General features: G+C 32.3%; 2 protein-coding genes across 2 annotated transcripts in view; one reads left to right on the plus strand and one right to left on the minus strand.

Moving 5' to 3' along the window:
* Positions 1–22,666, plus strand: part of LOC136034648 (elongation factor Tu-like) — a 235,032-nt gene that overhangs the window by 77,461 nt on the left and 134,905 nt on the right. The window lies entirely within an intron of this gene.
* LOC136034644 (uncharacterized) lies at positions 9,131–17,653 on the minus strand. The gene is made up of 2 exons (XM_065715945.1): positions 17,207–17,653; positions 9,131–9,893 (listed from the first exon to the last, which is right to left on the minus strand). Exons 1-2 carry the CDS (start codon positions 17,414–17,416, stop codon positions 9,684–9,686), a joined length of 420 nt encoding a protein of 139 aa, XP_065572017.1. The 5' UTR covers positions 17,417–17,653; the 3' UTR covers positions 9,131–9,683.

Genomic DNA, 22,666 nt, shown 5'->3' on the forward strand with positions numbered 1-22,666 from the left:
ACAATCTGTATTCAGATCTATACCTCATGATTCTAATGATTGCCCTTGAGCTTTGTTGATGGTGATTGCTAATCGACCATTCCCTGTCCCGGTGTCCCGGTCGTCATTTACATCCCCCTGTTTCCCCCGGTGTCCCCGTTGTAGTTGTGTCCCTGTGTCCCGGTCGTCATTTATATTCCCTGTGTCCCGGGTCCCGGTCGTCATTTGTATCCCGGTGTCCCGGTCTGTATATACATTCGTTTTTTAGTTTTGTTTTTCTCCTTTATTTTTTTCCTTTTTTTTTCTTTTTTAGCTTATTTAGATTTTTAGATTTTTTAGTTTTTTTATTAGTTTTTAGTTTTTTTTTCTTTTTAGTTTTTTTGTCCCGGTCGTCATTTATATCCCCCTGTTTCCCCCCGGTGTCCCCGTTGTAGTTGTGTCCCTGTGTCCCGGTCGTCATTTATATTCCCTGTGTCCCGGTCGTCATTTGTATCCCGGTGTACCGGAGTTGTGTCCCCTGTGTCCCGGTCGTCATTTATATTCCCTGTGTCCCGGGTCCCGGTCGTCATTTGTATCCCGGTGTCCCGGTCTGTATATACATTCGTTTTTTAGTTTTGTTTTTCTCCTTTATTTTTTTCCTTTTTTTTTCTTTTTTAGCTTATTTAGATTTTTAGATTTTTTAGTTTTTTTATTAGTTTTTAGTTTTTTTTTCTTTTTAGTTTTTTTGTCCCGGTCGTCATTTATATCCCCCTGTTTCCCCCGGGTCGTCATTTATACTCCCTGTGTCCCGGTGCTTTGTTGATTGCTAATCGAACATTCCTTTTGTCCTGGTCGCTTTCTCTTTGAGTGTCGTCATTTATTTTTTTCTTTTTTAGTTCTTTTAGTTTTTACCTTTTTTAGTTTTTTTTAGTTTTTAGTTTTTTTAGTTTTTTACCTTTTTTTAGTTTTTTTTATTTTTTTTAGTTTTTTTAGCTTTTTTATTTTTTTTATTAGTTTTTAGTTTTTTTGTAGTTTTTGCCTTTTTTTAGTTTTTTTAGTTTTTTAGCTTTTTTATTAGTTTTTAGTTTTTTTTGTAGTTTTTGCCTTTTTTTAGTTTTTTTAGTTTTTTAGCTTTTTTATTTTTTTTATTAGTTTTTAGTTTTTTTTGTAGTTTTTGCCTTTTTTTTCTCTTTGAGTGTCGTCATTTATTAGTTTTTTCCTTTTTTTTTTTTAGTTTTTTATTGGTTTTTACCTTTATTTAGCTTATTTTTCAGTTTTTTCCTTTTTTTAGTTTTTTTTATTTTTTATTTTTTTAGTTTTTTACCTTTTTTTAGTTTTTTTAGTTTTTTAGCTTTTTTACTTTTTTTATTAGTTTTTAGTTTTTTTTGTAGTTTTTGCCTTTTTTTAGTTTTTTCAGTTTTTTTTTTAGTTTTTTATTGGTTTTTACCTTTATAGTTTTTTTAGTTTTTTAGCTTTTTTATTTTTTTATTAGTTTTTAGTTTTTTTTTTAGTTTTGCCTTTTTTTAGTTTTTTCAGTTTTGACGTCACCTGATCCAGTTTTTTTCAGGTGACGTCACCTGACACATCCATCCATCCATCCACAGACAACTTATTTTTATATATATAGAAGATATTTTTTTATTAGTTTTTAGTTTTTTTTTGTAGTTTTTGCCTTTTTTTTCTCTTTGAGTGTCGTCATTTATTAGTTTTTTCCTTTTTTTTTTAGTTTTTTATTGGTTTTTACCTTTATTTTAGCTTATTTTTCAGTTTTTTCCTTTTTTTTAGTTTTTTTATTTTTTATTTTTTTTAGTTTTTTACCTTTTTTTAGTTTTTTTAGTTTTTTAGCTTTTTTACTTTTTTTATTAGTTTTTAGTTTTTTTTGTAGTTTTTGCCTTTTTTTAGTTTTTTCAGTTTTTTTTTTAGTTTTTTATTGGTTTTTACCTTTATAGTTTTTTTAGTTTTTTAGCTTTTTTATTTTTTTTATTAGTTTTTAGTTTTTTTTGTAGTTTTTGCCTTTTTTTTCTCTTTGAGTGTCGTCATTTATTAGTTTTTCCTTTTTTTTTTAGTTTTTTATTGGTTTTTACCTTTATTTTAGCTTATTTTTCAGTTTTTTCCTTTTTTTTAGTTTTTTTTATTTTTTATTTTTTTTAGTTTTTTACCTTTTTTTAGTTTTTTTAGTTTTTTAGCTTTTTTACTTTTTTTATTAGTTTTTAGTTTTTTTTGTAGTTTTTGCCTTTTTTTAGTTTTTTCAGTTTTTTTTTTTAGTTTTTTATTGGTTTTTACCTTTATAGTTTTTTTAGTTTTTTAGCTTTTTTATTTTTTTTATTAGTTTTTAGTTTTTTTTGTAGTTTTTGCCTTTTTTTAGTTTTTTCAGTTTTGACGTCACCTGATCCAGTTTTTTTTCAGGTGACGTCACCTGACACATCCATCCATCCATCCACAGACAACTTATTTTTATATATATAGATATTTTTTTATTAGTTTTTAGTTTTTTTTGTAGTTTTTGCCTTTTTTTTCTCTTTGAGTGTCGTCATTTATTAGTTTTTTCCTTTTTTTTTTAGTTTTTTATTGGTTTTTACCTTTATTTTAGCTTATTTTTCAGTTTTTTCCTTTTTTTTAGTTTTTTTTATTTTTTATTTTTTTTAGTTTTTTATCTTTTTTTAGTTTTTTTAGTTTTTTAGCTTTTTTACTTTTTTTATTAGTTTTTAGTTTTTTTTGTAGTTTTTGCCTTTTTTTAGTTTTTTCAGTTTTTTTTTTAGTTTTTTATTGGTTTTTACCTTTATAGTTTTTTTAGTTTTTTAGCTTTTTTATTTTTTTTATTAGTTTTTAGTTTTTTTTTGTAGTTTTTGCCTTTTTTTAGTTTTTTCAGTTTTGACGTCACCTGATCCAGTTTTTTCAGGTGACGTCACCTGACACATCATCCATCCATCCACAGACAACTTATTTTTATATATATAGAAGATATAAAAATAAGTTGTCTGTCTGTGGATGGATCAGGTGACGTCACCTGAAAAAACTGGATCAGGTGACGTCAAAACTGAAAAAACTAAAAAAGGCAAAAACTACAAAAAAAACTAAAAACTAATAAAAAAAATAAAAAAGCTAAAAAACTAAAAAACTAAAAAAAGGCAAAAACTACAAAAAAAAACTAAAAACTAATAAAAAAGCTAAAAAACTAAAAAAACTAAAAAAAGGCAAAAACTACAAAAAAAACTAAAAACTAATAAAAAAAATAAAAAAGCTAAAAAACTAAAAAAACTAAAAAAACTAAAAAAAAGGTAAAAAACGAAAAAAACTAAAAACTAAAAAAAACTAAAAAAAAAGGAAAAAACTGAAAAATAAGCTAAAATAAAGGTAAAAACCAATAAAAAACTAAAAAAAAAACTGAAAAAAACTAAAAAAAGGCAAAAACTACAAAAAAAACTAAAAACTAATAAAAAAAGTAAAAAAGCTAAAAAACTAAAAAAACTAAAAAAACTAAAAAAAGGTAAAAAACTAAAAAAAAAATAAAAAATAAAAAAAAAACTAAAAAAAAGGAAAAAACTGAAAAATAAGCTAAAATAAAGGTAAAAACCAATAAAAAACTAAAAAGAAAAAAAGGAAAAAACTAAAAAAAAATTTCATCTAAAAAACTAAAAAACTAAAAAAGGTAAAAACTAAAAGAACTAAAAAAGAAAAAAATAAATGACGAAACTCAAAGAGAAAGCGACCAGGACAAAAGGAATGTTCGATTAGCAATCAACAAAGCACCGGGACACAGGGAGTATAAATGACGACCAGGACATAAGTAAAAAAAAAAATTAACAAAACTAAAATCTAAATAAACTAAAAAAGAAAAAAAAAAGGAAAAAAATAAAGGAGAAAAACAAAACTAAAAAACGAATGTATATACAGACCGGTACACCGGGATACAAATGACGACCGGGACACAGGGAATATAAATGACGACCGGGACACAGGGACACAACTACAACGGGGACACCGGGGGAAACAGGGGGATGTAAATGACGACCGGGACACCGGGACAGGGAATGGTCGATTAGCAATCACCATCAACAAAGCTCAAGGGCAATCATTAGAATCATGAGGTACAGAACTGAATACAGATTGTTTTCCCATGGACCATTATATGTTGCATGTTCAAGAGTCGGTAAACCTGACAATCTATTTATATGCAAAGACAATGGGACAGCAAAGAATGTTGTATATTCGCAAGTTTTACGTAGTTAAAACCATATATATATATATATATATATATATATATATATATATATATATCTATATCTATATATATAAAAATAAGTTGTCTGTCCGTTACGCCAGATTATATCTTCTATCTATATATATAAAAATAAGTTGTCTGTGTGTGGATCTGTGGATCAGGTGACATCACCTGAAAAAACTGGATCAGGTGACGTCAAAACTGAAAAAACTAAAAAAAGGCAAAAACTACAAAAAAAACTAAAAACTAATAAAAAAAATAAAAAGCTAAAAAACTAAAAAAACTAAAAAAAGGCAAAAACTACAAAAAACTAAAAACTAATAAAAAAGCTAAAAAACTAAAAAAACTAAAAAAAGGCAAAAACTACAAAAAAAACTAAAAACTAATAAAAAAAATAAAAAAGCTAAAAAACTAAAAAAACTAAAAAAACTAAAAAAAGGTAAAAAACTAAAAAAACTAACTACAAAAAAAACTAAAAACTAATAAAAAAAATAAAAAAGCTAAAAAACTAAAAAAACTAAAAAAAGGCAAAAACTACAAAAAAAAACTAAAAACTAATAAAAAAGCTAAAAAACTAAAAAAAATAAAAAAAGGCAAAAACTACAAAAAAACTAAAAACTAATAAAAAAAATAAAAAAGCTAAAAAACTAAAAAAGGTAAAAAACTAAAAAAACTAAAAACTAAAAAAAACTAAAAAAAAGGAAAAAACTGAAAAATAAGCTAAAATAAAGGTAAAAACCAATAAAAAACTAAAAAAAAACTGAAAAAACTAAAAAAAGGCAAAAACTACAAAAAAAACTAAAAACTAATAAAAAAAAGTAAAAAAGCTAAAAAACTAAAAAAACTAAAAAAACTAAAAAAAGGTAAAAAACTAAAAAAAATAAAAAATAAAAAAAAAACTAAAAAAAAGGAAAAAACTGAAAAATAAGCTAAAATAAAGGTAAAAACCAATAAAAAACTAAAAAGAAAAAAAGGAAAAAACTAAAAAAAATTTTCATCGAAAAAACTAAAAAAAACTAAAAAAGGTAAAAACTAAAAGAACTAAAAAAGAAAAAAATAAATGACGACACTCAAAGAGAAAGCGACCAGGACAAAAGGAATGTTCGATTAGCAATCAACAAAGCACCGGGGCACAGGGAGTATAAATGACGACCAGGACATAAGTAAAAAAAAAAAACTAACAAAACTAAAAAGAAGGTAAAAACTACAAAAAACTAAAAAGAAAAAAAAACTAAAAACTAATAAAAAACTAAAAAATCTAAAAATCTAAATAAACTAAAAAAGAAAAAAAGGAAAAAAACAAAGGAGAAAAACAAAACTAAAAAACGAATGTATATACAGACCGGGACACCGGGATACAAATGACGACCGGGACACAGGGAATATAAATGACGACCGGGACACAGGGACACAACTACAATGGGGACACCGGGGAAACAGGGGGATATAAATGACGACCGGGACAGGGAATGGTCGATTAGCAATCACCATCAACAAAGCTCAAGGGCAATCATTAGAATCATGAGGTATAGATCTGAATACAGATTGTTTTCCCATGGACCATTATATGTTGCATGTTCAAGAGTCGGTAAACCTGACAATCTATTTGGATCAGGTGACGTCACCTGAAAAAACTGGATCAGGTGACGTCAAAACTGAAAAAACTAAAAAAGGCAAAAACTACAAAAAAAACTAAAAACTAATAAAAAAAATAAAAAAGCTAAAAAACTAAAAAAACTAAAAAAAGGCAAAAACTACAAAAAAAACTAAAAACTAATAAAAAAGCTAAAAAACTAAAAAAACTAAAAAAAGGCAAAAACTACAAAAAAAACTAAAAACTAATAAAAAAAAATAAAAAAGCTAAAAAACTAAAAAAACTAAAAAAACTAAAAAAGGTAAAAAACTAAAAAAACTAACTACAAAAAAAACTAAAAACTAATAAAAAAAATAAAAAAGCTAAGAAACTAAAAAAACTAAAAAAAGGCAAAAACTACAAAAAAAACTAAAAACTAATAAAAAAGCTAAAAAACTAAAAAAACTAAAAAAAGGCAAAAACTACAACAAAAACTAAAAACTAATAAAAAAAATAAAAAAGCTAAAAAACTAAAACAACTAAAAAAACTAAAAAAAGGTAAAAAACTAAAAAAACTAAAAACTAAAAAAAACTAAAAAAAAGGAAAAAAACTGAAAAATAAGCTAAAATAAAGGTAAAAACCAATAAAAAACTAAAAAAAAACTGAAAAAACTAAAAAAAAGGCAAAAACTACAAAAAAAACTAAAAACTAATAAAAAAAGTAAAAAAGCTAAAAAACTAAAAAAACTAAAAAAACTAAAAAAACTAAAAAAAGGTAAAAAACTAAAAAAAATAAAAAATAAAAAAAACTAAAAAAAGGAAAAAACTGAAAAATAAGCTAAAATAAAGGTAAAAACCAATAAAAAACTAAAAAGAAAAAAAGGAAAAAACTAAAAAAAATTTTCATCTAAAAAACTAAAAAAGGTAAAAACTAAAAGAACTAAAAAAGAAAAAAATAAATGACGACACTCAAAGAGAAAGCGACCAGGACAAAAGGAATGTTCGATTAGCAATCAACAAAGCACCGGGACACAGGGAGTATAAATGACGACCAGGACATAAGTTAAAAAAAAAACTAACAAAACTAAAAAGAAGGTAAAAACTACAAAAAAACTAAAAAGAAAAAAAAACTAAAAACTAATAAAAAAACTAAAAAATCTAAAAATCTAAATAAACTAAAAAAGAAAAAAAAGGAAAAAAATAAAGGAGAAAAACAAAACTAAAAAACGAATGTATATACAGACCGGGACACCGGGATACAAATGACGACCGGGACACAGGGAATATAAATGACGACCGGGACACAGGGACACAACTACAACGGGGACACCGGGGGAAACAGGGGGATATAAATGACGACCGGGACACCGGGACAGGGAATGGTCGATTAGCAATCACCATCAACAAAGCTCAAGGGCAATCATTAGAATCATGAGGTATAGATCTGAATACAGATTGTTTTCCCATGGACCATTATATGTTGCATGTTCAAGAGTCGGTAAACCTGACAATCTATTTATATGCAAAGACAATGGGACAGCAAAGAATGTTGTATATTCGCAAGTTTTACGTAGTTAAAACCATATATATATATATATATATATATATATATATATATATATATATATATATATATATATATATATATATATATATATATATATATATATATATATATATATTTATATATATATATATATACATATATATATCTATATTCACAGGTGGGACATAGGGACACAACTACAATGGCGCGTAACTATTATGGCGCGTAACGACTTACGCGCGCGGGGGGGCTTGGGGGGGGCGCGAAGCGCCCCCACCAACTAGGTGTTGGGGTGGCGCGAAGCGCCACCCCAACAGCTAGTATATATATATATCTATCTATATTCACAGGTGGGACATAGGGACACAACTACAATGGCGCGTAACTATTATGGCGCGTAACGACTTACGCGCGCGGGGGGGCTTGGGGGGGGCGCGAAGCGCCCCCACCAACTAGGTGTTGGGGTGGCGCGAAGCGCCACCCCAACAGCTAGTATAGATATATATTTAACTACGTAAAACTTGCGAATATACAACATTCTTCGCTGTCCTATTGTCTGTCCATATAAATAGATTGTCAGGTTTACCAACTCTTGAACATGCAACATAATAATTGTCCATGGGAAACAATTCGTATTCATATCTATACCGCATTTTTCTAACGATTGCCCTTGAGCTTTGTTGATGGTGATTGCTAATCGAACATTCCCTGTGTCCCCGTCGTCATCTATATATCCCCCTGTGCCCCCGGCGTCCCCGTTGGAGTTGTATCCCTGTGTCCAGGTCGTCATTTATATTCCCTGTGTCCCGGTCGTCATTTGTGTCCCGGTATCCCAGTCTGTAATTTCTCTTAGAGTGTCCTGGTCGTCATTTATATAGATATATAGATACAGTTTCATTTCAGTTTTTTTTCTTTTTTAGTTTTTTCTTTTCTTATTTTTTTCTTTTTTAGTTTTTCTTTTTTAAGTTTCTTCTTTTTATTGATAATAAACCTCAAAATTTTGGGTATCTGTTTTAAGGTTTTCGAATTACCTTAAACTTTTGTCAAAATATATTGAAACATTTGTGGAATTCCCAGTTTTTTTAGTTTTTTCTTTTTTTTTAGCTGTTTAGGTTTTTTTTAGTTTTTTTTTCTTTTTAGTTTTTTACCTTTTTATTTTTTTTACATTTTTCCTTTTTAAGTTTTTTTCTTTTTTTAATTTTTTATTTAGTTTTTTTTTAGTTTTTTCTTTTTAGTTTTGTTTTTAGTTTTTTACCATTTTTGTTTTTTCGAATTACTTTAACCTATTGTCAAAATATTTCGAAATATTTATGCAATTTCCAGTTTTTACATTCTAGTTTGTTTTCTTTTATATATATAGAAGATATAATCTGGCGTAATGGACAGACAACTTATTTTTATATATATTGTCAAAATATATTGAAATATTTGTGCAATTCCCAGTTTGTTTAGTTTTTTCTTTTTTTTTAGTTTTTTAGCTTTTTTAGTTTTTTTTAGTTCTTTATCTTTTTTATTTTTTTATGTTTTTTCTTTTTGGGTTTTTTCTTTTTTTTATTTTTTCAATTTTTAATTTTTTTTTTAGTTTTTTCTTTTTAGTTTTTTTTTTAGTTTTTTACCATTTTTCTTTTTTCGAATTACTTTAATCTATTGTCAAAATATTTCGAAATATTTATGCAATTTCCAGTTTTTACATTCTAGTTTGTTTTCTTTTATATATATAGAAAATATAATCTGGCGTAACGGACAGACAACTTATTTTTATATATATAGATATATATATATATATATATATATATATATATATATATATATATATATATATATATATATATATATATATATATATGGCTGCCCTGTTAGAGAATGGCTAGCGTCCTATTGTTCGTATCTACAATAATAAAGGCTGATGTTTCGCCTTTAAAGAGTTCGAGCCGAAATCGACAGATACTGTCGCCTGTATTGCTTCACAATTTTGACCCATGCACGGTCCTATAGCTATCAAAATGGCAGACACGTTTGTTCTTTCGACATTTGAAATATCAGTGTCTGTATTAACAATTCTTCTGATAAAGGTTATTCACAAAAATAGTGTCTAGTATTTTAGTGACAAGGTGCTTAAAAAAATATCTTATGCGCTTTCACATTTCAAGATAAACTTATTTTCAATATTTCTTCACATCTGGCATTTTAGATTTTAACAAGTAATTGCAACAACCTTTTCTCATTATTTAAAAGCTAAAGAAAATTCTAAAAAATCAACAAAATTTTATTGGTTTCTAAAAATACAAATAAAACCAGCTTTCAACTGATTTTTTATTTTGCATTTATTTTTTAACCCTGAATTGTCTTTTCAAACATCCTGAAAAAAATGTTGAGATTTGTACTTACATTGCTAGGCCAATGATAGTATCACTTTTATACTGCCTATCTACAGCAAACCGACCAGTGTCTACATTAGGATCAAGCTGCTTCAGCTGCCGTCCTTGAATCGCATCTCCAAGGAATTTCCAAGACTGCTGAAGGAGATCATGACACTGTTTAAGCTCATTTGTATCCAATTTGCTCTTCGGAATTTTCAATGCCCGTTGGATCACCTGATAAAAAGTTAGAAAGTGTCATCCTCATTTGAATTATAAAAAAAAAAAATAAAAAATTATCTAATGAGTTAGTTAGAATTTTGACAATATTGTTAAATATATCGACCCTCTTTAAGCAAGCTATTAATGTGATGTATCAATGTATATATGTATTTTTTTCTCGAAAACGGTTCAATATTTTTTCCTGGAACTTGGCATGCTGACAATTTTCTGGCCTGAAAAACTTACTTAGATAGGCGACTTTGGGAAATCCATTTAGAACCTTAATTTTTGAAAGATATTTTTCATGTAAATGACATTACATTCTTATGCATTTAAGGAGCAACTTCCATCATTTTTGTCCGGGGGTGATCGTATCGTTTTTGGTATCTATGACGCAAGCGAAAACATGCAACATAAGAAATGACTCCGAAGAGCTAAAGCAAATTGCAAGGAACAAGCAAGAATGAGAATCACATTTAATCTAAAAAAGATATTGTACAACGAAATATATGGTTAGGAGACAACCGACAGCAAGAATCACAAGAGTCGCTTGCTAGTTACAATATATGCGACTGCGACAATCACAAAGAATCGGAAACCAAAATGATGCACAACGATTTATGCTCAGAAGAGATACAACAACGAGTGTTACAGAGAATCGCGAACAAAAATGAGCATAATGGAATCTGCAGTTAGAAGAAAAGCAACAGAAAGAATCACAACGGAAAGCATACGAAAATTATGCAAAACAAATTGTGTGGTTAGGAGACAAGTGACAGAGAGCATCATCAATCGAACAGAAAGCATTCACGAAACAATAAAAATTACAATAGAATGAAGGAACGCGCTGTTTTAGCACTACTAAAAAAAGAAGCAAGTAAAAGCAACCCTAGATTATCTATCGCCTCCCAGGAGAATATAAATCTTATATAAGTTATGATTCTATGAAGGACGATTGAATAAGTGAGGAAGGAGGAATTCAATTCACGCCAGAATTTTCCAATTTAGCTGAAATTTCTGATTCGGAATCCCAAGACTTCTAAACTCTAACTCGATAATTATGCTGATGAGCAATTTAGATCTTTCAGATGGCATGCGTAATGAAACACGCTTTGTTGTTGCTGAATTAGGTAGCAACGTAATTTGCTGAATTTGGTAGCAACGCGTGCGCTTCATTTTCGTGTATCACTACCTCAGACATTACTCCTTACCTTTTTCTTTAGCTGTTCGTATTCATTCAAAATCATGTGTAATTTCACATGACGTCATAAACACCAAAAAAACTTCTTTCCCAGCTTTCCCCCAGCCGTTATATTTTTGCTTTAATGGCGTTGTTATACAATTCAGTAGCAACCAAGGATATTTCAATTCTATACCCACTAAAATATCCAAATTACGCATTGGCATAATCATCGTTTTATTCTTTAGTTTCCAGTCAATGGGTGACAAATCAGGAATTTCAGATTCCGATATGAATTCAATTCCTCCTTCTTGTTTATCCTTTACAGCACTAAAATATTACGTCCCTAATTCCATTGTAATTTCTGAAATATCTAAATTGCGCAATTGCATAATTATCGCGATATTAATTAGTTTTAAGCAACATTTTCCTTTACACTACAATGTGATTTTTGTTTCTTGTTCCGTGCCATTTTCTTTAGCTATTTAAATTATCATCTTGTGCAATTTTGACCATGTCATAGATGTTAAAAACTAATTCCTCCTTCCTGTTCATTGATCATAGACACACACACACTAAACTAACACCTTCCTCCATTATATTGTAATTTTGCTTCGTCTTCTAACCGCAGATTTCGTTTTGCAACATTTTCGTTTGCAAATCAATGTGATTTTTATTCTTGTTCCATACCTTTTTCTTTAGCTGTTTAAAGTCATTTGTCATCTTTAGTAGTTTCGCATACGTCATAGATATTAAAAACTTGGGTAAAAAATGATGTAATTTTTGTTCTTTGTATGTATATAATGGGACGTAACTCCCATAATTATTTTCTGCCACGAGTTCAATTCTTCGCTCAGTTCATCCTTCACAGACACCAAAATAGCTTCTCTCCATTCCAGAGTGATTAAAAAAATCTGACGTGAATTCATTTTCTCCTTCCTGTGTATCTTTGCACGATAAGCAATTTTAATTGTTGTAATTTTGTTTTTTCTTCTAACAGCAGACTGCGTTGTACACCTTTCGCCTTTTCAATTCAATGTAAACCTTACTGTTTCTTGGTCCATTTCTTTGTCTTTAGCTACTCAGAGTAATTTGACATTTTGTGCAATTTTGCATGCGCCATAGACACTAAAAAATGATATGACAATCCTGGAAGAAAATGATACAATTTCTGCTCTTGAAATGTATATAATAATGACATCCCTCACATAAATTATATTTCAAAAATTAAGGCTCTAAATGAATTTTCTCAAACTCATTCCCAATCAGGATCATTTTTTCAGGTCAGAAAATTCCAGGGTGCCAATTTTTGAAAAAAAAGTATGCAGGCGTTTTCAAGAAAAAAATTATACATCCATCTTTATATATAAATAAGTTGTTTGTGTGTCGACTGAGGTCATGTTTGTCGACTGACGTCATTATAAGGATTGAACATTATGACGTCATGTATGTATTTTGTATGTTTGTATATGACCTCAAAAGCTTTGTACATGACGTCAAAGGCTTTGTATATGACATCATTATCAAACAGTTCGTGGTAACGAACTGTAGTAAGGAGCGACCCGGCTCAATAGTAACCAAAACTCTAAAAAATTGAATTTTGATGCCAATAGCTACACCAAAAGAATCGCATTTTAATGCTGATTTTAAATATATAAGTTTCATCAAGTTTAGTCTTACCCATCAAAAGTTACGAGCCTGAGAAAATTTGCCTTATTTAAGAAAATAGGGGAAAACACCCCCTATTTTTGCCAGAAGACAAATCACGGGTGCGTGTTTATTTATTTTTTTTTTTTTTTTTTCCCAGGGGTCACCGTATCGACCAAGTGGTCCTAGAATGTCGCAAGAGGGCTCATTCTAACGGAAATGAAAAGTTCTAGTGCCCTTTTTAAGTGACCATAAAAATTGGAGGGCATCTAGGCCCCCTCCCACGCTCATTTTTTTCCCAAAGTCATCGGATCAAAATTTTGAGATTGATTTACTTCCCCACAATCCCTGGGGGAGGGGCTGCAAGTTACAAACTTTGACCAGTGTTTACATATAGTAATGGTTATTGGGAAGTGTACAGACGTTTTCAGGGAGATTTTATTTTGTTTGGGTGGTGGGGCTGAGGGGAGGGGGCTATGTTGGAGGATCTTTCCTTGGAGGAATCTGTCATGTGGGAAGAAAAATTCAAGGAAAAGGGCGCATGATTTTCTAGCATTACTATAAGAAAACAATGAAAAATAAACATGAAAACGTTTTTTCAAATGATAGGAAGGAGTAGCAATGAAACTTAAAACGAACAGAGATTATTACGCATATGAGGGGTTCTAAAAATACTTTAGCATAAAGAGCGAGGTATTTAGGAGGAGATAAATACCTCGCTCTTTATGCTAAAGTATTTTTAGTAATTTCAACTATTTATTCTACGGCCTTTCTGATTCAGGGGTCATTCTTAAAGAATTGGGACAAAACTTAAGATTTAGTGTAAAGAGCGAGGTATTAACAAGGATACAAACCACCTTGTATACATAATAAAAATATAAGATTATGAAAGTTTGTTACGTAAGTTGCTAATTTAAAAGTTACGTATATTTTTTACTAATAAAAACGTTCGTTAAAAATTAAAAGTTCTAGTTGCCTTTTTAAGCGACCGAAAAATTGGAGGGCAACTAGGCCTCCTTCTCCACCCCTTATTTCTCAAAATCGTCTGATCAAAACTAAGAGAAAGCCATTTAGCCAAGAAAAGAATTAATATAAAAATTTCATTTTAATAATTTATGTGCGGAGAGCCAAAACCAAACATGCATTAATTCAAAAACGTTCAGAAATTAAATAAAAACCAATTTTTTTAGCTGAAAGTAAGGAGCGACATTAAAACTTAAAACGAACAGAAATTACTCCGCATATAAAATGAGTTGTCCCCTCCGCAATCCCTCGCTCTTTACGCTAAAGTTTGACTCTACCACAATTCTACATTTTAAAACAATTAAAAGCTTTAGCGTAAAGAGCGAGGGATTGCGGAGGGTACAACCCATTTTATATACGGAGTAATTTCTGTTCGTTTTAAGTTTTAATGTCGCTCCTTACTTTCAGCTAAAAAAATTAGTTTTTTTTTTATTTAATAAGTATATAAGAAGGCGTTTGAAAGAGAAATTTTTAGTATAGATCTTAAAATGACAGAAGAAACAGCCGAGGAAGCTGCTCAAATAGTTAATTCAAAAAGAAATTTTAGTATAAATCCTACAATGGCAGAAAGAGCAGCCGAGGAAGCTGCTCAAAGAGTTAATGCCAAAAAGCTTGCGGCTAAAGAACGCAAAACCGCGTCGTTAGATGAAAATCAACCTGGACAGCGAGAGACAAAACGTATCAAAACTGAAAATGATAGCGATGATGATTGGATTTGGAATTTTGACTTGGATAAGGTCATCAGTGCCTACCAGATTTTAGTTAAAAAAACAAAGGTTCGGCGATATGTATTTCATAGTGACGAAAGACAAGCCAAGGTAAAAAAAAAAAAAAAAAAAAAAAAAACTTGAAAGTGATACTGATGATAAAAAAAACGACGTTGACAGGACTATCGTTTCCAGTTGCAACATATTTTCCACAAAAATAATAATTTAGTGCTTCTGTTCAAAACAGCAATCGAATTGATGCCTACTGATGCGCAACTATCAACGAACTGGCAATCGTTATGGTCGGTGATCAGTTCTTACCTCGAGATAATATTCCTTATAGGCGAAACAATCAGTTGACAAGAATTGCTTACATCATCGATGCTTTAATATTAAATTGATAAATCCAGCCACTAACAAAGAAACGGATAAGAAAGCAGCGCAATGAAATATTATGCCTATAGATTAATGATTCGTCATTTATTACATTTACATATAATCCATCTTGGGATCAGATACAACAGCTTTTACATCCTGGACAGTCGCCGGTTCATAGACATGACATTACGGCCCGTGTCTTTCTGCAAAATTGCTCTCCTTCATCTCCTACAGGGTTATGGGAGAAATACAAATCGCAAGTGGCCGAGAATATACTCCACCGAATACGGCTAGAAAGGTCAGATATGACCTTGGACTTTACAACAGAAATTTATAACTACACTTTAGTTATGATTGAAGATTTGTGCTTATCTATTGCAAACAAACTTCTCAAGCATTTGGGAATGCCTTCACCTAATCGTACTGCTTCTATTTCTACATGTGTAGAATGGGATCGTGAACAAAGTTAAAACACAATCGATCTATTGTCGTTACATACCAGGACACCGAGACACAAGGAAGAAAAATAACGACCGGGACACTCAAAGAGAAATTACAGACCGGGACACAAATGACAAGCGGGACACAGGGAATATAAATAACGACCGGGAAACAGGGAATATAAATGACGACCGGGACACAGGACACAACTACAACGGGGACGCCGGAAGGGCACATAGGGATATATAAATGACAACGGGGACACAGGGAATATTCAATTAGCAATTACCATCAACAAAGCCCAAGGACAATCATTAGAAAAATGCGGTATAGATCTGAATATGGATTGTTTTCCCATGGACAATTACATGTTGGATGTTCAAGAGTCGGTAAACCTGACAATCTATTTATATGCACAGACAATGGGACAGCGAAGAATATTGTATATTCGCAAGTTTTACGTAGTTAAAAACATATATATATCTATCTATATTCACAGGTGGGACACAGGGACATAACAACAATGGCGCGTAACTAATGTGGCGCGTAACGACTTATGCGTGCGGGGGGGGGGGGCTTGGGGGACGAAGCGCCCCCGCCAACAGCTAGTACATAAATAATAATGGCCCCGTCGGGATTATCGTTCAAACAAAATCAAGACATGACATCCATAGCTTAGCTAAGCTTATTAACATCTACCATTATATGTATAACAGTCAGGTTGGCCCAACAGAATATATAAATACATAAATAAATACATGGTTGCTCCTTCAAAGAAAGTAGATATACATTATCAATATTAAGCGACTATCTTATTTGCAATTGTTTGGTTTATCCTGTTTAAGATTTAGTTTTGAATGTTTTTGTGACACATATTATGGGTATTAAAGCGGGGATTCCGTCCTTACCCATGTCAATTTGAAGTTTCTCTGAGAGAAGCTTCGGCACCAGGTTCTGAGCACCTATTACCTTTAGAAGTTGCGTGGTCCCATCTATGTACTTGGTTTTGTACTTAAACATTGAGAATACTCGTTAAGTGTATCTTAATATGGACTTCACAAAAACACCCGGAGATCTGGCTTGACAAAGGAGTAACATACGGTAATCGGTAATTCGTATTCCAGGTTTTGCAATGGGTCTCTGGGTCCCGGTTCCGTTTATTGGCTGGCAAAAGAATTTGAATACTTCGGAATAAGACATTTAATGTTAAAGCCGTCCTGTGGTGGCGCAGTGGATTTGACCTTTGCTTGGTAATACGGGACCCAGAGATCGAATCATGCTGCAGCAATGCACTGCAGGGCCGACGCAGGGACCTTAGTAGTCAAGAAGCGTTGTTAATCTGATACAATACAATGTTAAAACCTAAACAGTCTTCATCAATCACTGTCCATTATAGCCAAGCATATTGAATTTACTCCTTCACCAGTGCGCTCTCATTCAGCCCAGCTCTCATGAGGTCTTGTGGTCAAAAAAATCTCAATTTGGGCTCTCGAAAAGTCCTACTCAAGATGTGACAAATAAACTTTACAGAAGAGCGAAAATCTTTGAGATTTACTGGCTGATTTTTACTTGTGTTACTTAAAGATCAATCAATTGAAAGATGCCGGTCTCTTTCAAGTTTTGTGTATTCAAAGTCCTAGTTTCTACTATTCCTTCAAATATCCTGTGTAAGCCTGTGCTAAGGCACATGTTTGGCAGAACACCTTTAGTATCATAAAAGCCCCGTCAATGCTAAATAGAATAAGTGCTATACTTATTTACACCTAAGGTAAGCCTTTTCTCCAGGGTTTTTTTACGACGGCTTTAAAAAATTTATACAAAAGACAAAAATAAAAAACAGACACAAAAGACTACCGAAAGATAAATAAAACATATTTTTTTCTACTTATAAAGATATTCCTTCTTAGCTATTAAACTGCTGTATTGCGCATTTTCCATTGAAATTTACTTACCTCCCTGAAACTACGACGAAACAGATTCTCCGAAGTTTGAAAATGCTGCATTCCAGCAAGTATACGAACTGAAAGTTGATATGTGAGGTAAAACAGACCCGTCTCTGTAAATTTCAGCCTCTCAAAAATCTTTGAGACCTCTGCCAAGTCCGTTTGATATAACATCAAAGCGTGAAACTGTAAGTGATTATCTTCAAATTCATGCTGCATAAGATCACACCACACATTTCTGTTCAATGACTCATTGGAAAGAACTAGGTAGTTCACAAACAGTCTGAAAAAATCCAGAAGCTCGTTTTCAGGCCTTAGAATCGGGATGGACTCTAATCTTGTTTCTGACGGGCTTGGCTTATAACTTTCATTCCAAGCATCTTCGTAGAATTCAGGGACTCGGAAAAACTCGTTGTTACTGTGGACGTCACAAGTACTATAGCTATTACGCCTAGAAAATAATGAACATAATTACGAAATAGTTTAGGGATAGTAACATGTATTTAAAAGCCCTAATACTCAACTGCATAACATCTTGAAACTTGACTGACGGGACGAAGCAAATCGAAAGAGCCTCTTGTTTTATCTTATGAAAAAAGCTAAACATAAAACTCGAAAACATTGTGAACAGCCATACTTGTTTATGGCAGCAATTCATTTTTTGTCCCCATTCCATTGTTCTACTGTGGGGTGCAAAAAATCATTAATCCAACTCGTACTAAAAACAAAACAAAAGCTTTCCACTTAAGAGTTAGTCATGCATCCCTATTTTTACCCATCTTTAATTTATACAATTCCAGAAAAATTTATCTTCTGCTTTAGCTGCTGCAGCCGGCTCTTTTTCATCTAAACTCATTTCATGATTTCCTATTATATTAATATTTTGAGGAATTTGTCAACCCCTTTGAAAAGTTTCTGCATATTAACAAGAGCTAAGAGCTCATATGGCACTTGTCACAAGGCATGAACAGCTAAGAGCCAAGAGATCATATTGTATGAGCTATAACAAAATTCTATGAATCCATAGGTTGATTTAAAAGGAAACAAAGAGGCTTAATGCTGGTCAGGATTTAAAATAAGAGCTCTGAGTCACCATGTCCTTCTAAATATCAAATTTCATTGAGATCCGATCACCCGTTTGTAAGTTAAAAATACCTAATTTTTTCTAATTTTTCAGAATTAACCCCCCCCCCCAACTACCCCAAAGAGAGCAGATTCATTCCAGCTATGTCAATCATGTATCTAGGACTTGTGCTTATTTTTCCCACCAAGTTTCATCCCGATCCCTCCGCTCTAAGTGTTTTCCAAAGTTTCAGGTTTCCCCCTCTCAACTCCCCCCCAATGTCACCAGATCCGGTTGGATTTAAAATAAGAGCTTTGAGACACGATATCCTTCTAAATATAAAATTACATTTAGATCCGATCACCCGTTCGTAAGTTAAAAATACCCCATTTTTTCTAATTTTTCAAAATTAACCCCCGCCAACTACCCCAAAGAGAGCATATCCGGTCCGGTTATGTCAGTCACGTATCTTAGACAGGTTTTTATTCTTTCCATCCAGTTTCATCCTGATCTCACCGCTTTAAGTATTTTCTAAGATTTCCGGTTCACCCCAACTGCCCCCCCCCCAATTACGCTGGATTCGGTTGAGTGTTAAAATGAGAGATCTGAGTTACGAGGTTCTTCTAAATATGAAGTTTCATGAAGATCCGATCACTCCTTCGTAAGTTGAAAATAGGTCATTTTTTCTAATTTTTCAGAACACCCCCCCCCCCCCCAATAGAGCGGATCCGTTCCAATTATGTAAATCACGTATTTAAGACTTCTGCTTATTTCCCCACCAAGTTTCATCTCGATTCCTCCAATCTAAGCGTTTTCCGTCATTTTAGGTTCCCCCATCCCAAACTTCCCCCAATGTCACCAGATCCGGTCGGGACTTAGAATAAGAGCTTTGAGACACGATATCCTTCTAAATGTCAAATTTCATTGATATCTGATCACCCGTTCGTAAGTTAAAAATACCTCATTTTTTGTTTATTTGCTTATTCATTTTGTGCTTATTTTTCCCATCAAGTTTCATCCCGATCCCTCCACTCTAAGTGTTTTCCAAGTTTTAGGTTTCCCCCTCCCAACTCCCCCCAATGTCACCAGATCCGGTCGGATTTAAAATAAGAGCTCTGAGACACGATATCCTTCTAAATATAAAATTACATTTAGATCCGATCACCCGTTCGTAAGTTAAAAATACCCCATTTTTTCTAATTTTTCAAAATTTAAATAAAAAAAATTAATAAAAAATTAAGTATTAAAAATACCTCATTTTTTGCTTATTTTTGCTTATTCATTTTGTGCTTATTTTTCCCACCAAGTTTCATCCCGATCCCTCCACTCTAAGTGTTTTCCAAGTTTTAGGTTTCCCTCTCCCAACCCCCTCCCCCAATGTCACCAGATCCGGTCGGATTTAAAATAAGAGCTCTGAGACGCGATATCCTTCTAAATATCCAATTTCTTTGAGATCCGATCACCCGTTCGTAAGTTAAAAATAGCTCATTTTTTTAACTTTTCAGAATTACCCCCCCCCCCAACTACCCCAAAGAGAGCGGATCCGTTCCGGTTATGTCAATCATGTATCTAAGACTTGTGCTTATTTTTTCCACCAAGTTTCATCCCGATCCCTCTACTCTAAGTGTTTTTCAAGATTTTAGGTTTCCCCCTCCCAACTCCCCCCCCAATATCACCAAATCCGGTCAGGATTTAAAATAACAGCTCTGAGACACGATATCCTTCCCTGCATCAAATTTCATTAAGATCTGATCAACCGTTCGTAAGTTAAAAATACTTCAATTTTTCTATTTTTTCCGAATTAACGGGGCCCCCACTTCCCCCTCCCCCGATGGTCAAATCGGGAAAACGACTATTTTTAATTTTAATCTGGTCTGGTCCCTGATAGCCTGCCAAATTTCATCGTCCTAGCTTACCTGGAAGTGCCTAAAGTAGCAAAACTGGGACCGACAGACCGACAGAATTTGCGATTGCTATATGTCACTTGGTTAATACCAAGTGCCATAAGAAGCGGCTGAATGTATGTTGTCAGGAAACAAGAAATAATCCATCATCTCATAAAAAATATGGTTGTGTGTGAGTCCGATCTGAAAGTCTTCCGACATCATTGGAAGGTACAGTGATAACAGTGGTCAAATATGGCTCTGAAGCATGGGCGCTCCCAAAAGCGGATGAAGATTTACTAGATGTTTTCCAGAGAAATTGCCCATGGATTTTTCTGGGGACCCGGCTGACTTATCGTATTTCAAATAGTAGGTAGTACGAAAAGTGTGGCTCAATCCCGCTTTCTAGGGCTATGACTAAAGAAAGGTTGAAATGGTTAGGGCACGTTCTGCGGATGAAGGATGACAGATTGCCGAAGATTGTCCTTTTTGGACAACCCTCTACAGCTTAACAGAAAGCAGGTCGTCCTCGTCTGGGTTCGGAGGATGTCATAAAGAAAGATTTAAAGGAGAAGGGAACTTCTTAGGAGGGTGTAAAGAGAGAGCCTTTGAATAGTTTGGGATGGAGGAGCGTGCGTAGCTGTGTTGGCCTCAGGCGGCTTGATGCTGCGGTGAGTTGTTAGTAGTAGTAGTAGTAGTAAAACTATAAACAGATGGAACTAGGCATATTACAAGCATATTATATATTAGACCAAACACGACCTCAATTTTCTTACATTTCATAATCCTTATCATTTTCCATTCTGTTTCCGCACGATTTATCACACCATAATCTTCCTTCTGCTTTTCTTTTCGCTTCCAAGCGTAACAACAAAAATGCAATACGACGTACACTATTGTCCTTGTATAGGCCTCATCATCTAATTTTAGATGCACAGCTTTCTCTAAATTAACTTCATCTTTTCTACGTGTAACACTCGCTAATATATTCCTCAGTCCTGCTACATTGGTTTCTTGTTTTTTCACATTCTAACATTGCATGACATTGTGCTTCTAGTTTTTTCTCGCATAGCTTACATAGTCCATTACTACCACTCATATTCATCTTTATTTTCAACTCTTCTGTGTATAACAAATTATGCATTAAAAAATACATGTGTACTTTGGCTTTTGGCTGCAACAGGCAACTTTCTTGCAGTATGAAACCTTTGTCCACCTCTTCTTCACTATAACTACCATTTCCAGCGATCTTTAGTGGAGGAAGCTGTTTCTTTGTTTCATAATATTCCTTAAGTTTTTCGTTGTCAACTTTCCAACTTATTCTCAAGCGGCACTTCTAATTTTTCTATTTCATAAACTTCTTCGAATGCTTGATTATATTTTGGTGGGATATTTCGTTTCTTTTCCATGTTTCATACCAAGCTCTTGTTGGTGATTCTTTTTTCCTTATCATTCGTTCAAAAATTGTCCTAATAAAAAGTTACTTCATCTAAAAGTTAATTCCACATGTATGACCTGAAGGCCTCCATGATTTCTATGTATGAACATATTTTCTGTTTTCAATTTAGAGGAAAATTTTTCATTCCATATGTACTGGTAAATTGCACTCACCATTTGCTTTAGATGTGTCTTTTTGGGTTGCGAAACAAAGGACAGATACTATAAAATTGGGCAAACATAAGTGTTCACATTCTGGGCCTTCTGGTGAACAGTCAGACTTCTTCCATATCCTTGTCTTAGGGCATTTTTGAATTTTGATATCGTATTTACCCAGTTTTCACTTTCCGTTCGGTTCCAACTTCTTTGAAAAAAATATACCCAATATTTTTTTTTCCTTTCTCGGGATTCCCTCACACACCTCTTATACTTTGTCTCCCAATGATAGCATTTCACACTTATTTCTATTGAGCTGTAGCTTGAAGATGTCACAATATTCATCTATGCACTAAACGGCTACTTTGAAATCATCTTCAGGTTCTGTGTACGTTGTCAGATCATCCGCAAAACTGTTCAACTTAATTGCCACATTTTCTATTATAATGCCATGTATTTCCTTTTCTAGATATTTAAGTAACGGGTAAAAAAAACGGGCAAACAGTAATAGACTCAGCGGACATCCTTGGCGCACTCCAGTTCCTGCTTCAAATTTTCCCGTAACATCGCTATTCACACAAATTACTTGTATTATTTTTTCAATTAACTTATTTACCCATTTTATGAATAATTCGTGGAAATAGTAGTAATTCATAATCCAAACTAGATTTTTTTTTCTTATTTTATTGAAGGCCTTTTTAATATCATTAATCGTTATCCTGTACTTTATTTTCATTTTTCCTTTCGACTTCCTGCTTGTATTCTTACACCTCTTTATTAGCCAATATATCTGCGGCTTTCAGGTTTTCTAGACCTCCTCTTTGGTTTACGCTTAGTATGGATGGTAGCACCTTTTTTTATACGGTTTGCTAATAATTTAGACATAGTCCTGCAATTGCAATCTGTGGTATTAACTGGCCTCCAGTCGTT

The sequence above is a fragment of the Artemia franciscana genome, chromosome 13, assembly GCF_032884065.1.
Source record: "Artemia franciscana chromosome 13, ASM3288406v1, whole genome shotgun sequence".
Lineage (NCBI taxonomy): Eukaryota > Metazoa > Arthropoda > Branchiopoda > Anostraca > Artemiidae > Artemia > Artemia franciscana.